Below are 16,613 nucleotides of genomic sequence, written 5' to 3' on the forward strand. Positions count from 1 at the left end.
AAAGAAATGTATAAACAAAAATTGTCTGGTGCCCTACACCAGGATTTCAAGGCTCCGCTGTTCGTTCATTCGTGTTAATTCATAGAATACATATTTATGTCTGTGAACGAGAATATTGGAAAATCAATACATGTATCTGACAAATTAGTACAAAATGCAAATATTTGTTTTACACATTTTTGGTTTTTTCTCAATTAAATGAAATTTAACTGCATAATTTTAGAATTCGTTTAACATGTAAACTAATCTACATTAAATCTGTAGAACATTTATTCCAACTTTATTAGCATTTTGTTGTAAAACAGCATAATATCATAACTTTAAGAAAACATTGGTGCAATCGTGAATTTGTTTACTCACTTATTCAGCGGAATTTCACGCTCCATAAACTCGGCGAACCCTTTTGTCGCATTCCGCGGAGTTGCCTACTTTTTGGGGCATCTGCAGAGCGATTGGGGCTTAGCAATCATCCAATCAGCTGACCTCCTTCAGCGCGTACAGCGTATGCAATCAATCATTATGGCCCGCAACCGTGCTCCACCACCGGCGAACCTCCCGCTCCAAGTCACTCCCACCCACCGCTCCCCGCATTTAGAGCCATTCTCTCGCCGCACTTTTATGTTTACGTTCATTTTTTCGCATTGTACGCGAGATGATGTCGACGTCAACATCCTCGTCAACGGAGTGCCAGCCCTATTTCCGTTTCCGCTCACGCCCACGTCCTTGCTTCCACATCCTCCTCATTCTCTTTGTCTTTGCTTTCTCCTCTGGCCCTCTCTTTCTACTCCACGTGTGTTTATTTGCAATGAGTTTTGCATAATTCGCGCATTTGTTTCGCTCACTCTTCCTACGTTTTCCTATGTATTATATATCCCGATTTTTGTCGCGCTTTGTTTTTAAATCCTTGCAAGGGCACCATAAATTTGGCAGGCAGCTAACTATGTATACTTTTAACAATTGAAAAAACTATTAACATATAATATTTACACCTTTTTATAAACTAAACCATTTTCATATTAAACTATAGTTTTCTACAACGTTTAGATATTTTTATTTGCAAGGGTATATGAAAATCGGCTTCAACAATTTTCGCATTTTCCATTCGCCTTTGCCTTTGTCCCTGGCGCCCCGCGGCATTTTGATTTTTGAGCCAAAATCGGTGGAGAGCTGTTGCAGGATACGGATGTTTTGGGGAGTGCGCATAAAACCTTATAAACTTCAGCTGAAATATTCGACGGGCTTAGCTGAATTTGCATTTTTATACAAATATATTTGCGCAGCGTTGCTTGTTGGATGGGGGAGTGTGGGAATAGGCATGGATTGGATTGGATGAGCGCCGGATGAATGGGGCGTTTGAAGAGGTCCTTTTTGTTTGTCTGGCGTGGTGGGGGCTCACTACGCACCCGTTAACACAGATGTCAGGCGCATTTCTGCGCCATCTCCAACGCATTGCGGCTGTGGGACTACCACCCCACGAGCCAAAATAAGTCAAGTGATACCACATTAATTAAATCTGTCTACCTGTTCGTTCGGTTAACAAACCATTCCTTTTCAAACTGACAGTATTATAAAAGCATATCGAATTATTGCACAAGAAATTAGCATAGATACTAAGATTTGGTTAAACTACCATTTTGAAGTTTACACTTAAGGCTGATTTTAACAATTATTTCATTTGACTAGTAACTTGTAAATTGGCGTTAATTTTTGTCAACACCATTTGACGTGCTCTCCTTTTTGTTTGCAGCACGATCGTGGACGCAAGTACGAGGTGGATGAGAAAACGCGCGAGGAAATCACATCGTTGATTGCACATCACGTGACGGCCGTTAATTACATTTACCGCAACACAAAGTTCGACGGACGCACCGAGCATCGCAACATACGCTTTGAGGTGAGTACACAAACGCCCACCCACACACACACACAGACGCACACGCACGCACACACAGCGGGAATTCCGCGGACAAACAATGCACTATGGGGCATTTGGCCTGTTTTTTTTGCAAAAATGTGTTTTTCACAAGTATGCAAAATTGAAGTATTTTAGTATTAATACATTGGAAATACGTTAGACTATTATGTTTTAGCCGGCAAAAGTAATTTTAACAGTGTACTGTTATAATAACAGCTGTTAAAGTCGGCTGTTACTAACATATACGACGTGGCTGAAATGCGCCCAGAATTTAGCTTAACTTTCAAAGTCTTAAAATTTAAAAAGAAGACGAAGAAGAGTATAATTTGAAATTGATAATCAATCTTTAGGTTTTTATTATGTGTTGCTATTAATATATTGTTTATTGTGTTCGCCTATTTCCAACAATTTGTACATTTAGCAAGTGGTGTCAACATGTAGTTGTTTGAAACAAATTTCAACTTTGAATAGAGCTACAAAAATTTGTTCAAATTTGTTCAGTACGTGCTTATATCCATGTTTTAGTGTGTTCAATTCCTAACTCATATCAGGTAGTCTCTATGTGCGTTTTTTGCGGGTTTTTGAGAAATTTCATTTTTTAGGGAGCAATATCTCGATTGCCAATGCTGCCCTGCTGGAAGTGTGGCGCAAGCAAAAGGGTGTTCGTCAAAAGGAAAATTCTTTTTGCACTTTTATTAGTGGGCATTTTTCTGATAGCAAGCTAGACTTTAATGAATGATTAACGAATAGTAATAATAACGAATGTTTTCAGTCAATCTTTTGCGAAATTGGAGAAAATGCAATCGAAAAATATATGAATTTTCGAAAGTTTTTTTTAAAGTGGTTAGAAGGACACCTAGTCCTGAAGGTAAAAGAGAAAAATAAAAAGGAAAGGAAATTAGCTGGATGCCCGAAAACGTCATATTATTTTAAAAGTTTGAATGGCCGAAGACAGCAAGTGTATGAACTCGTATGGGCGCAGAACCACAACAAACGTCTTTTGGGTCAAGCTGCAATTCTAGCTGCACGGAAGCGCGGCCTGCTGGATCTTGCAGACATACTTAAAATTCTTTTTTTTAACCCAGCCAAGGCAAATATAAATAATATCCCATAATATCATCAATAAATATAAAGAGGCGCGTTCGAAAACATAAGCGACAATCTCTACCACCAGAAGTCATTCAAAATTTGAATTTCAAATGTTAGCTTGCGAATTTGAACCTGACACCGATTCTTCAGACTCTATTGATTGTAAAGACGAAGACGATTATGAATTTGTATACAATATTAAAATTAAAAATTAACTTTTAAAACATAATATTAAAAAAAAAAATAAAAATAAAAAATTGGGGCGGAGTTGGGGGCACGCCCACTTTTCCAAAATATTCCTGGAGGCATGTGTAACACATAAAAAAAAATTCATCCAAATATCTCCAGTAGTTTAGGAGTTATTAATTTTTGAAAAAAAAACAGGCCAAATGCCCCATAGTGCAATGATGATGCGATAAGGACAAAGCGACAGGACCCGCCTCACAGGATCCCCTGACCACATGCGGCCATTGGTAGCTGGTTAAACCATGCGTAGACAGGAATTTAGTGGAGCGTATATTAAAGCACCATCTGGGCTCCCCAGATTATGGTTCCTGTGACTAATTGATTGTGTTAATTATAAAGCGTATCAATAAATTGTGGGTCAATTTGTCGCATTCGTGAGATTTTCAATTGTAAACTTTAAATTCATATGTAAATGCATGAGTATCAATAAATTGTGTGTAAATGCAATCGGTTCTAGCTCAATTAGTGTAAATAATGTTTCAAAAACGAACTTTTGCGAGTCTACAAATGTATCCTTTTCATTTCCAGGTGCAACGCATTAAGATCGATGACGATTCGGCCTGTCGCAATTCCTACAATGGTCCACACAATGCCTTTTGCAATGAACACATGGATGTCTCGAACTTTTTGAATCTCCATTCCCTGGAAGATCACTCGGACTTTTGTCTGGCTTACGTGTTCACCTACAGGTTGGTCATTGGCTTAACCAGAATTTCCGGACATATTTTATAATCTGCATTTTCTACAGAGATTTCACTGGCGGCACTTTGGGTCTGGCCTGGGTGGCCAGTGCGTCGGGAGCCTCTGGTGGAATCTGCGAGAAGTACAAGACGTACACGGAAACGGTGGGTGGACAGTACCAGAGCACCAAGCGATCGCTCAACACGGGCATCATCACCTTTGTCAACTACAACAGTCGGGTTCCACCGAAAGTGTCGCAGCTTACGTTGGCACACGAGATTGGTCACAACTTTGGGTCACCTGTAAGTCTTTTAACTCTTGTGTTGCCTACAGTTGGTATACCTCTTTAACTTTAATTTACTCCATCCACAGCACGATTACCCGCAGGAATGTCGTCCTGGTGGCCTAAATGGCAATTACATTATGTTCGCCAGTGCCACCTCCGGTGATAGGCCAAATAACTCCAAGTTCTCGCCCTGCTCCATTCGGAACATTTCCAATGTCCTTGACGTGCTGGTGGGCAACACGAAGCGGGACTGCTTCAAGGCCTCGGAAGGTGCCTTCTGCGGCAACAAGATCGTGGAGTCTGGCGAGGAATGCGACTGTGGCTTCAATGAGGAGGAGTGCAAGGACAAGTGCTGCTACCCGCGTCTTATCAGCGAGTACGACCAGTCACTGAACTCCAGTGCCAAGGGATGCACGCGCCGCGCCAAGACCCAGTGCTCACCATCGCAGGGTCCGTGCTGTCTGTCCAACTCCTGCACCTTTGTGCCGACGAGCTACCACCAGAAGTGCAAGGAGGAGACGGAGTGCAGCTGGTCGAGCACATGCAACGGAACCACGGCCGAGTGTCCGGAGCCACGTCATCGCGATGACAAGACCATGTGCAACAATGGAACAGCGCTATGCATCCGCGGTGAATGTAGTGGATCGCCATGTTTGCTCTGGAATATGACGAAGTGCTTCCTTACCTCGACCACGCTGCCGCACGTGAGCAAGCGCAAGTTGTGCGACTTGGCCTGCCAGGATGGCAATGACACCTCCACCTGCCGCAGCACCAGCGAGTTTGCCGATAAATATAATATTCAAAAGGGTGGTATTAGTCTGCAGCCCGGTTCGCCATGCGATAACTTCCAGGGCTACTGCGATGTGTTCCTCAAGTGTCGAGCCGTGGATGCCGATGGTCCCCTTGTTCGGTTGAAGAATTTGTTGCTCAACCGGAAGACACTGCAAACGGTGGCCGAGTGGATTGTCGACAATTGGTACCTAGTGGTTCTGATGGGAGTGGCCTTTATTGTGGTCATGGGTTCGTTCATCAAGTGTTGTGCCGTGCACACGCCCAGTTCCAATCCGAAGAAGCGACGAGCTCGTCGAATCAGCGAAACTCTGAGAGCTCCTATGAACACGTTGCGTAGAATGGTAAGGTTTCGCAATGCGTTTTGTTAAAAGCAAACTAAATTTTATTACATTTGCACAGCAACGTCATCCCAATCAGCGAGGAGCAGGGCCTCGAAGCATCCCACCGCCGGCGCACGAGGCGCAGCATTATCCCCGCGGCGGAGATGGTCGCGGCGGCGGCGGTGGAGGCGGCGGTCGCCACGGTGGCTCTAGGTCACACCATCAGCAGCATCCGCACGATTGGGATCGCCATCAGGGCGGTCACTCAATCGTCCCATTGCCCACCGGCGGCAGCCATTCTAGTCGCAACTCGGCGGCGAATCAAGCGAGAAGAAGCGATGGACGAGGTCCACGATCCACCAGCAGTGGGCGGCCGCAGGCTACAACCAGCGGTGCCGCGAGCGGAGCAGCGCGATCTCATGGCGGGTACGGAGCCGAACAGGCGATACCGGGTTCCATTGGTGGTGGTGTCCAGGCGGCCATTAGCAGCGGCGGTGTGGTGGCTCGGGCCCAGCTGCCGCTGCCATTGCCGCCGCCAAATGGACAGCAGCAAATGCAACAGCAGCAACAACAACTGCAACTACAGCAACCGGCAATTTCGCCGCAGCAGCAGCCGCAGCAAGCGTTCTACACGCCGAAAGGTGTGTGCCCCATTTCCCCGCAAGTAGAAAGATAGAGCGAGCCCTGAGTTGGTAGTTTTGCCCCAGCCATGCTCCTCCATTTTCTCACTCCTACCCCCCTGTTTTTCTTTCCATAAACTTAATTTGTCGTTTTTCTTTTCGTTTGCGAAACGCTACAAAAAAATTCAGAACTACCACCACGCAATAAGTCCCGATCATCACGTACCAACACCTCCAACAACACAACCACCACCAACTCATCCACAGCGGCAGCCGGAAGTGGGTCGGTCTCGGGATCGGGGGCGGGCAGTAGTAGTAAGAGCAAGAGCGGGAAAAGTGCCAAAGCCAAAGACTCAAAGTCGCAAAAATCGCAGCAGGCCAGCAACAGTCGCAGCAGCAGCAAGGAGAAGGCCGTCAAGCCAGTGCGCCGAAATATCGTTTATTAGGAGCGGAACCATCACATTGCCATACACAACACTGAACGAAATATAGCCCCGAACCCAAAATATCAATGCAACCATATATAGAATCGCCCGCTGCTAGTCATCGAACTACATGTATGAGTTGTTGCTTCCCATCCACCGACAAACACAAACAGAAAAGAAATTATAATGATATTTCATTTAAACGATGCAATTGGTATGACATTTGTGATTTTCCCCCGGTTTGTTATGTTTGCTCCTCCATTGGTTTGAGATCCAATTTTAATTTTTGGTCGTATTTTGTCCTTCTCCTTCTCCCCCTGGAATGAGTTCCAAATTCTCCCCATATATTGTAGTAACTCCTTGTTTGGATAAAGTTTTTGTATTGTTGTTGTTATGTTTTGCATGTGCAGTTACATTGTTTATTTAACTCTTAACTTTTTTAACTGAACTGTGATGATTTTAAAATCACTGAAAAAGCATTTTATACTCATCTGCGTTGTTGAAATAAAATCATAAAAATCTGTGATTTGAATCTGTACCTTTTATGCCAGTATAAAATGCTTTTTATTGATTATTTTTTAATTCTTTAAGTACTAACTGCACTAACGAAGTATGTGAATTTTAGAAATAACCATTGTCTTTAATGCTCATTTTGATGCCTTTTCTAGGCGTCGCGCCCCCGCCGCTACAAGTAAGCTTTAGTCGGCCGACATCGTTGCACGAGCAACAGCAGCAGCAACATCATCTGCAACAGCAGCAGCAGCATCAGCAGCAACTGGAGCCGCAGCAACAACACGCCTATGCCGATGCTTATGCGGCCTTGGGGCGAGGCCAGTATGAGTCCACCACGCGGGCGCCCAACAACAGCAAGGTTTGACAGCCAAAAGTAGCAATGGAGCGCCACAAAAGGCCAAAGGCTAAGCGGCTCAAGCAGCAGGAGGAGCCGCATCCACAGCAAACAACAACACAGCCCAAACAGCAACAAAAGCAAAAGCAGCAAAAACAACATAAATCAAATGAACTCAAATTAAATGTAAATGTAATTTTTATGCTAATTATTTTTATTTAAACAGTGTTTGTATGCCACAAGGGAAAACAGCCAGCAACAAAAAGAAAAATACAAAAATAATACAAAAAAGGAGACAAATTTCGTAATACAGAAAAAGCTGAAAGTGAATGATATTTTTGATTAACTAAATTGAAATGAAAATACGAATGCAAATTATGAATAATAAAATTAATTAAAAACGACAACATGCATAATACATATAAAGTTGCAAGTTGCATATATATACATTTGTATGTATATATTTATTATGCATACACAATTATTAAATAGCAGCAGCCACAACAAACAAGTAATATACATGAAGAAAAAACTAAGGTTTAATTGTATGAGAAAGCATTCTATATGTCGGTGAGATTTCTAAGCGCTAGGCCGAAATACAAAATTAATTACACACTTGAATAACAAAATGTGTTTTGTACAAAAAAATGAAATAAGCGAAAACAGTGCGATTTAATTAAGCGTCATTATAAAAAAAAGAACGGAAACAACAAAGCATTTAAATTGTATTTATCTGTACCGAAGGCTAAACGTTTATTTAAAGCCGTCAAAATTGCATTTGTAAACTAGCAAAACAATAAAAACGATGAAAACCAAAAAGTATAAAAACCATAACTATTAAATGAAGAAGCGAGACTTAAACAAAAACGGTGGAAACAATCCAAACGTATTCATTTGTTGCTGAACGCATTTTTCTGTATGACTTTCGAACGTGGCTTTGATTGTTTTCCGTATACATTTTCCTTGTGCAGAAAAAGCAAACGAAGTAACTAATTTTTATATTTCATGTATTTTTACTATCTTAGGTACAATTTTCTATTGTCAATTTTTATTAGTATTAGGTTTAAAGCTTTATGTTTTAGCAATCTGGTAGCAAGACCGCCACTGATTATGTTTAATGTTATCTATCATATACGTGTATATCTGCCAACATATAAATCTATTTTTATGTACGTATCTTAAAGTGCGTAGATCATGCATACTACGAGTGCTTGTAATTTACTTTGTTGTAGTCTCATAGGTTACTAGTTTATGTTTTTTGTTTTTGTCTGTGTTTCGTATTTGCATGCTCAAGAATTAATCGTGCAACTATTCACGGAGTCCCGACTGATGTACTACTCCAAGAAAAGACATTTATAGCTTGAAAGCTATCTGATATTATTTTTGAAACCATTGTGTTCGTTTCCAATCTCACATCAAACTTGTATATCGTGACGCATAGCTATGGAATTTTCTTAATTCGATTTTACAAGCCGTTTCCGAGCTACTTATTTTGAGAAATTTACTGAATAAATGAATTTACATTTTTGTTTGATTTTCTGCCAGACTTTTCGTAAAAGAACATCTTTAACTCTTGTAAATAAACTCTATAAAATATATATAAATATAAATACTAAAATATACTTTAAGGAATAAATTAAAATTGAATTGCAGATACAGTGAAGGCGAAATACGTTTACAAAATAATTAAATAACATAAATTGATATAAAAAGTATGTATTCAATTCAAATTGACAAGTGAAAAAATGCAAAGAAACGAAACAAACTCAAAGCGAACAAAGCAGAACTTTTTGCTTTTAGTTTTTCTCAAACATAGAAAACAAAGAACAAAAACAAAAAACATTTAACTATTAATTTAATTAAAATAAATAAAGAATTAATTAATTGACTTTAAGTAAACTAATTAATTATGATTATGAACAAATTTCTTAAAAAAGAAGAATGAATATGAGAAAAGATAATAAAAACAAGAAAAACCTACTATTTTATAAAATACACAAACGTGTCTTTATTTAAACATTTCTGCGCAGAGGATCCGAAATTAAACTAACAGGAAAACATATATGTATATATTATTTTCTTTATTTTCATTAGTGAAACTAAGAGACAAGGCACATTGCAGAAATACGCATTAGTTTACAATTACTTATAAATTAGTATACAAAAACGGGTTTGGTTAACAACGAACGAGACGAACACATTTGTAATTCCATGGGATCTTGGGATCTTCTGGTGGAGAATCACTATGCGCGAATTCGAGAGGCCTTCTTGCTTTTGTCAGCTTTGGGTGGCGGTGGTCCACTGCGTCCTGCCTGCAAGTGGCGGTTGTAGATGCTGCCAGGGAAATGAATGATAAGTTAGAAATATTTTTTTGGATGTATCTATGGTGCACTCACATCTTATAGGTCTCCGTTTTAAGGTAGTCGATGACGTGACTAATGCCAAGTAGATATTGCTCAGCAATGGGATTGACCCAGGGATTCTCCTCCATCTTCATGACCGACTTGTTGCTCAAGAGGTCCAGCTGGGCGATCTCTGGTGGCAGCACCTGCAGCCTATTGTTTTGAATGTGCAGCTCCCGCAGTCGCACCAATTCTCCAACCTCGCGGGGCAGTTCCAGAAGATCGTTGTCGCGCAGTCCGAGTATCTGCAGATTCTTCAGCTGACCCACCTCCTTCGGTATATACTCGAAGTCATTGTCGCCCAGATACAGAGCACGCAGTGTCTCCATGCCAAAGAAATTACCAGGCAGGACCTGTTCGTTCAGATTGTTGTAGGACAGGTCGAGCACTTCCAGCACCGGAAAGGCTCCAAAGCCGCGAGGAAGATTTATCAGCCTATTGATGGACACATTGAGGATGCGCAGCTTTGGCATTGACGACAGCGAAACGGGAAGTTCGGTCAGCTGGTTGTTCGAGAGGTTCAGGATCTCCAGATTCAGTAGGTTCGCGATTCCCGGACTGATCACGCTGATCTTGTTGTGGGACAGGGTCAGGCGCGTGATGTTGGACATGTTGACTGCAAATATAAAAGAAATTATATTAAATAGGAATACTAAACACTTTAAAATACAAATTTTATTTTGTTTCTTGATATCAAAGATAGTTTCAAATAATTTTTAATAGTAGTCCAATGCACTGTAAATTCACCACTGGGTTCAAATGCAAACAGCTGATTGCACGCAACAAGTATAGACGCCAGAAGTTGGAGTGGGACAACAATATAAGCAGAGGCATGCGCAATGTTTTTTTCTCAAAAATTTAACATTTTTTTAAGATTAATAATTGTGGTATATTCGAATTTGTTGTAAATGAAGTCATAGTTAAGGAGTTTATCAAGGCACTGTAGTACATGTTTCAGATATATATACACATCTTATTCGCGGTATTTACAGTGTTTGTTTACGTTCTCTACACTCAAACTTATGCATTTTTTGCTGCTGGCGTCATCACAATAAATAAAACTAAACTAGTCCGTTTAAATAGATGATTAGACTCATTTCAAATGCATATTATTACGCCAACATAAATATATACGCTAGAATATTATTAATTTACAATTCTTTTAGCAGCTGGGCGAGGCTCCATTCTGCGTGGGAGTAACCGCAGTATGTTTACTCAGAAGTGCAAAAATCAGTATAATTCCTTGAGGATCCTTTAGTTTTGATACTTACATAGTCCGGGCAACTCCTCGAAGGACGACAGTCCCTTGTCGGCCAAATCCAACTCGGGATTGTGAGTTTCTCGGGCTTCATCCAAAACCTTCTTTGCCTTCGACATCTTTGCGCTCACTGGTATACAAGACTGACTCATTTTCGTTGATTAATAATACGCCCTAAAAAATACCAAAATAAAATATACATTTTTAATAAATTTATTTGAAGGCTTTTCAATAATTTTTTATTTTTCTATGAGCAGAATAGTAATAGAATTTTGAAAACTAATTTCAATTTTTTTTTTAAATTCTGTAAGCCATGTTTTTTAATGTAAGCTAATGTAATGCTATAACTGTTTTATATATTTGAGGGCTGCCAGACAAGCAGAAATATGTAATTTTACATCGACCGTAAGCAATGTAAGATAATGTAAATAATTTAACTAAATACGTATTGAGCTAATTTCTTAAATACTATTTATATTATTTTAAAAAATATGTACATCACTCATTTGTATCTATTTATATATGTTTGTGCAATCAAAGCACACAAAACTATTTTTAAAGAGCGGGTGCCAATAAAAAATTTTACGCGCGTTAGATGTAAGTTATCATTTTGACATGTAGAGAGTGGGAATACTTGTGATAGGTAAAAACTTAATTTAAACACATTACCGTGTGTTTTATTTATTGAATTTATAATAATATGCATTCTGGAATAATTATTAAATAATTTTGCTTGTTTTTATTGTGTAGTTCAAGTTAGTGAAATATTCAAATGCATTAAAGGACTTAACATTATTATTTTGTATTCAATTAAAATATAAAATATTGTTACATTAATGTATTTATTTCTATTTTCTATATATCTCGTGTAGTTGTTCTAAAACTAAAGAATCAACCACAATTACTTACAGAGCACTTCTAAAACTGTGTTCGCAGCCACTTCCAGTAGCTCTCAAACTGCGCCAACTGCACTTTTTGTTAGCATATGTTCTTGTTCGGTCAGTTTTTAGCACTTTTCCTCCACATGTATACAAATTTAAACATTTTTTAGGTCACTAGGTTACACAAACACTGCACTTGACCTATTTTTTGGAGGAAAACACAAAGGCTTTTCGTACTGTAAGCAGGCAATAGTTGAATATCTTGATGGATTTGTACTGATTTCTTCTGATTATATGGCACTCACGTTACAGAATGGAACATGGGTTCCTATTAGAATACGACCCCGCTCTTCGAAATTAATCACGAAAATAGCCCCAAACTGCGGAATGCGTCGTGCGTCGTCCGATCGTCTCGAGAAACTGAGGAGATCTCTCGCAGCGTCAGCAAGATCGATCGATGTGGATGTGGGCAAGTTTGGGGTGATGGGGGATCCAAATATCTCGGGGGCTGGTTTTGCCTTTTTGGATTGTCGCCACTGCCGGCAGACAGAAAAAAAAAAAAAACAAAGCGAACCCAAACCCAATACCGGGTTTTGTTGATTTTGTTTAAAGTATTTCGGTTTTACTCCCAGCATCTTCAGTGCAGTGTCGAAACCAGTTTGAATTATATCGAAAAGCCAAAACAGGCATAACTAAAGCATGAAATCGCTGGTTTATCGCTTTAAATGCCTTTTTGATTAGTTAGACCCCACAGTTGATTAATATCTTAAATGCAGCCTTCTTGTTGACTCATATGAGATTTTAATATGAAGTATCACATCTGCATGTAAACTGGGGCATTATGATTTTTTTCGCTATATTTTACGTTCTTGCTTTACTTATGCTGCTCACACGATATACACATGAAAGTAAAATTCGACATATAAGTGAGTAAGGACACGAATTGGTATAGTGAATATAAAGCTAACCATTGTTATAAGTTTGCAGGCGCAAAAGTGGAAAGTGGGGACGTTGCATTATAAAAAAATCGCCATGTCCTGGCATTACCCACTTAAGTCGCGTTTGCAATTCGGCAGCCATTTGCTGTGTGCCTGAGTCTCAAAAAGTCTGGGACAATATAAGTTATTTTAAGCGCTTAGAACCGAAAGAAAACAATATCGAAACTATAAAAATTAAGCAAGCTTAAGATATTTATTTATTGTTTAAAAACTGCAAACTGCAGTGCAATAACAATTGAGCTTAACACATATTTAATAAAATATTTATTCACTATATTCATGTTGGCTTTTAAGTTTTTTAATGCGTTTTGGATATGCTTTCTTTTAATAGTTTTTATTATAACTATAAAGCTAGCTATCTCTTATTTTTTGCCTATTTGATACAATACTGCTAGATACAAATTTTGAAGGGACTCTGATTTCTGGGCTGCAAACATGGCCGATATTATCATCTTCAGTATAAGTTGCTCTGGGATTTTTCTGCTCTGGCCATTGGCTGCATTTTTAATTTACTCTGTGGTGCTCCAGTTGCCGATGCAGTTTTGGATCCCAGAAATACGTAGGAACTAGATGTTTGTGTGGGTGGATGGCAACCCCGTTTTTTGGCTTTCGTATTAATTTTCATTCCGCCGGTTGTCGAATCCGCAAAACAGAAAGTTTGTCTTATGCGCCTGCATAATTTGCGTGTTGCACATACCATTTTTTCGCTTTTTTTTTTTTTTTTCTTTTTTTTTTGGGATGGGGGTAGTTGGAATGATGGCGAGTGCCTTTGCCGTCGCGGGACGTACACACTTCCGCCGTATAAAATATGCAAAACAATGCAAACTCTCGCCTGGCCAGCAAAACAACAACAACAAAAACAACAGCAGCAGCAACAGCAATGGGAGGGAAATAAAAACTTTCCCTGGCCCAAAAATTAATTTTTGTTTTAGATGGCGCGCAGATTTTTCGGCTGCATTTTTGTCTGCACTGCTAATGCTGCGGCACAGTCGCCACCAAACGACCGCCGGCCACTGTCCGTAATTTTTGTTTTAATTAACTTTTTGTTTGGCTTTTTTTTCCTGCTGACAAACTTTTGCAGCTCGGCGCAAATTGTGCTAATTTTGAAATGGTGGCCAAAATGTTTGGAAATACATAGTTCATGCTTAGTTCCACTCACAATAATATATGACTGCAATTAAGGATGCATTGTGTAGCAAAATCAAAGCCTGAGAAATGTCCTTTATTAGGTAATCGTTTCTTCCATAGAATTATATTAGACTTTGCAGTTAGATTTTCTATATAAAATTGTAACCGCAATAGCGGCCAAAAACCATAAATTCTTCATTGCCAAGCTCGCTTAAATTCCGAATCGGACATTCGGCGGCCATAAATTCGCATTAAGTGCTAACTCCATTTAAATGTTGTCCATGCCAATGTACGAATGTGCGTAGGAGCGGCAAATAATCGATCCGGATTCCACTTAATTGATGGCACTTGCCTGCCCTCACTAATTTGTGTCCCTTTCTCACCGAATTGACCGACCACAGTCCGAAAGAGTTGTCGGCTGATTGAATAGCTTCAAGTGGGCTTAAAGTGGGCCGAAAAATTCGATCCGGCTGCTGGCAACAGAAATATAACATCCTCCCTTATGGAGCTGTCAGCACACGGACATGGGCGCATACTTTTGGCCGGCAGTGTCCGGCCGTTGGGCGCTTACTATATTCCTGGCAATTTTTCAATGCGCTTTGTTTGGCCAGTTCCAAGGCAACTGGCATAAAGCCCGATAGCGCAAGGACCTGCCAGGACATGGCAATCATTGGCAACGGTTGCTTTGCAGCCTCAATGAGGCTTCGACCACAGAATGTGCCTTTTGCTTTTGGCTTGCACTTACTTATCCGGCTACCAGGCATCCTCCGCCCTTCCATAACAACCATTTCCCCCCAGCTCCGTGCCGTTTGATTTACTTCAAACAATTGGCAACATCATACATCAACGCGCTTTTGTTTTTGTTCTGGGCCTTCTTGTTATCCCTTTGCGTTGGGCAAATCCTTCGTCTTTGTAAGAAGGTTTATCGGTTTTTGGACCTCTCGTTTTGTCCAATTTTGTCAGATTTTGATGCATGCTTTACCTCATATTTAAACTGGTTGTTTATCTGAGTATAATTAAAACATGTTTACAATTTAAAGCAATTTGCTACAGTTGTTAAATATTTGTGCGAGTCTAACCGAAAAAAAAAGTTATTTAATATGCACACGCATATGATGGGAAAACTAATCCATTTTAATTAAAGTAAATAAAATTGTACTTTCACAGCGATAGTGGTCAGCAGAGCAAACAGAGGGATTATGCAAACATTACAGAATGAGAAAAAGCGGTGTAAAAAAATATACAAACGCAAAAACGAATCAAATGGGAATAATTATTGTAGTTCAGCGGTGGGGCAAGGTTAGATAAACGGATTTAAATTACGCACGTTATTTTTTCTTTTCGTCCTTATGTAAAATGCATTATTCATAATTATGAGCACGGCAAATAAATAAAATGTCACATTAATTTGTTGACAATGGCGAATTTATTAGCCGCACGCAGGGCTCAAATTGTGTAGCTTACAAAGCTATTCATTAGCCCTGAGCTGGAATGCGGACTGTCAACAAATATTTAACTGCTCATTAGTTGCGCCCGAAAGCCAAAACTCCGTGTCAGCCCGACCGACTGCATTAAGTATACGCCGCATATGACCGACAGAATCTGCACCTTATTAGGATTCAGATTGAGTAACGCCGCCTCGCCTCGATTCGTCTGAAGTCAGCTTCTGCTCCAGTCTTCCGCAACTCTAGCCGCAGAAGCAAATGGGATAAAAGACACACGGAAAATGGAAAAATGTGCGAGCTGGGGAAAAACTACTTGTTATTCAGTGCGTTGAGCTTCGTTTAGCTGGGCGAAATGTTTTAGAACTCGTTAGAGCGTCCAAGGACTCGGCAGAGATTGAAACAGGGTCCTGACAGGCTGCTGCCTCATCAATACACTCCTTCCACAGGCCCGAGTCATTGAATATCACTGGGTAATTGACTTACTATCAACTGTTGCTGGCTGCGCATTTTTGGTCAGATGACAGGGATAATTATGTTACTGATATGGTCACAATTTTACATAAGTCTACACGTTTGCAACCAAAGAAATTTGCTCAAACATAAATCTTTCTGAAACGAAAGCTTAAATTACGAACAGAGGAAAAGAGCTATAAACTTTTCTTTTTTCTTAAATAAGACCAATTTTTTAAGCTTGTGAAATGGCCATTAACATTTGTAGATAGTTTCTCATAAAATGGACGACATAAATTTTCATAGGAATGTTGTGTTAAAACTGACTGCCATTTGGAAAAATGCACAAAAAGTTTTCAAAAGCGACACTGATTGTGAACACCTGTTGATGCAAAACACCGAAATGGGAATAATAAAGTTTTTTCATTTGACAGTAACATCGTGTTGAAGTGATGTTTGCATTTAGCAATTGGGCAGTCAAACTATTGTTTTGACAAGTGAACAGCAAAACAACATCAAATAATTGCACAAATTATGAAGGGAGATAGGAGAGGATTTGCTTGTTTACCATAATTGCAGTATTTAAGTCAATCAACCCAATTAATTGAATTCTTATCGAAAACACAATTTGAGTCCAGGCAGCCAGGTACTCGAATCGAACTATTGACAGTCACAAAAGTCGTCCAATTCGCACAGTTGTTCGGTGATGAATGATGCATTTTCACTTGATTTATATCCAGTTTTTCTTTTCCATTTTGTGAATTGAAACCAAAACAAGACAGAACGAAAACTAAAAGCAGAGCTGTTGAATTTCATTGGCCAAATTGATA

General features: G+C 39.7%; 2 protein-coding genes across 6 annotated transcripts in view; one reads left to right on the top strand and one right to left on the bottom strand.

The window, feature by feature from the left end:
* Positions 1 to 8,018, top strand: part of LOC6726634 (disintegrin and metalloproteinase domain-containing protein 10) — a 96,642-nt gene extending 88,624 nt beyond the window's left edge. For 3 of the 5 annotated variants that reach the window (XM_039290989.2, XM_039290988.2, XM_039290990.2), the window contains exons 7-12: positions 1,748 to 1,894; positions 3,779 to 3,939; positions 3,999 to 4,233; positions 4,304 to 5,350; positions 5,409 to 5,970; positions 6,139 to 6,533. In XM_039290989.2, coding sequence (XP_039146923.1) covers positions 1,748 to 1,894; positions 3,779 to 3,939; positions 3,999 to 4,233; positions 4,304 to 5,350; positions 5,409 to 5,970; positions 6,139 to 6,395 — 2,409 coding nt within the window. In that variant the 3' untranslated portion in view covers positions 6,396 to 6,533. Of the gene's footprint in view, positions 1 to 1,747; positions 1,895 to 3,778; positions 3,940 to 3,998; positions 4,234 to 4,303; positions 5,351 to 5,408; positions 5,971 to 6,138; positions 6,534 to 7,042 lie in introns of those variants that run through there. The other 2 variants (XM_039290991.2, XM_039290992.2) reach the window with 2 other exon arrangements.
* A 1,265-nt stretch (positions 8,019 to 9,283) lies between these two features.
* LOC6732234 (ras suppressor protein 1) lies at positions 9,284 to 12,180 on the bottom strand. Its single transcript, XM_016178304.3, has 4 exons — positions 11,791 to 12,180; positions 10,895 to 11,055; positions 9,618 to 10,239; positions 9,284 to 9,555 (listed from the first exon to the last, which is right to left on the bottom strand). Exons 2-4 carry the CDS (start codon positions 11,031 to 11,033, stop codon positions 9,465 to 9,467), a joined length of 852 nt encoding a protein of 283 aa, XP_016024911.1. The 5' UTR covers positions 11,034 to 11,055; positions 11,791 to 12,180; the 3' UTR covers positions 9,284 to 9,464.
* Positions 12,181 to 16,613: the final 4,433 nt, after the last annotated feature.

The sequence above is a fragment of the Drosophila simulans genome, chromosome 2L (genome assembly GCF_016746395.2).
Source record: "Drosophila simulans strain w501 chromosome 2L, Prin_Dsim_3.1, whole genome shotgun sequence".
In the NCBI taxonomy this organism is placed as follows: Eukaryota; Metazoa; Arthropoda; class Insecta; order Diptera; family Drosophilidae; genus Drosophila; species Drosophila simulans.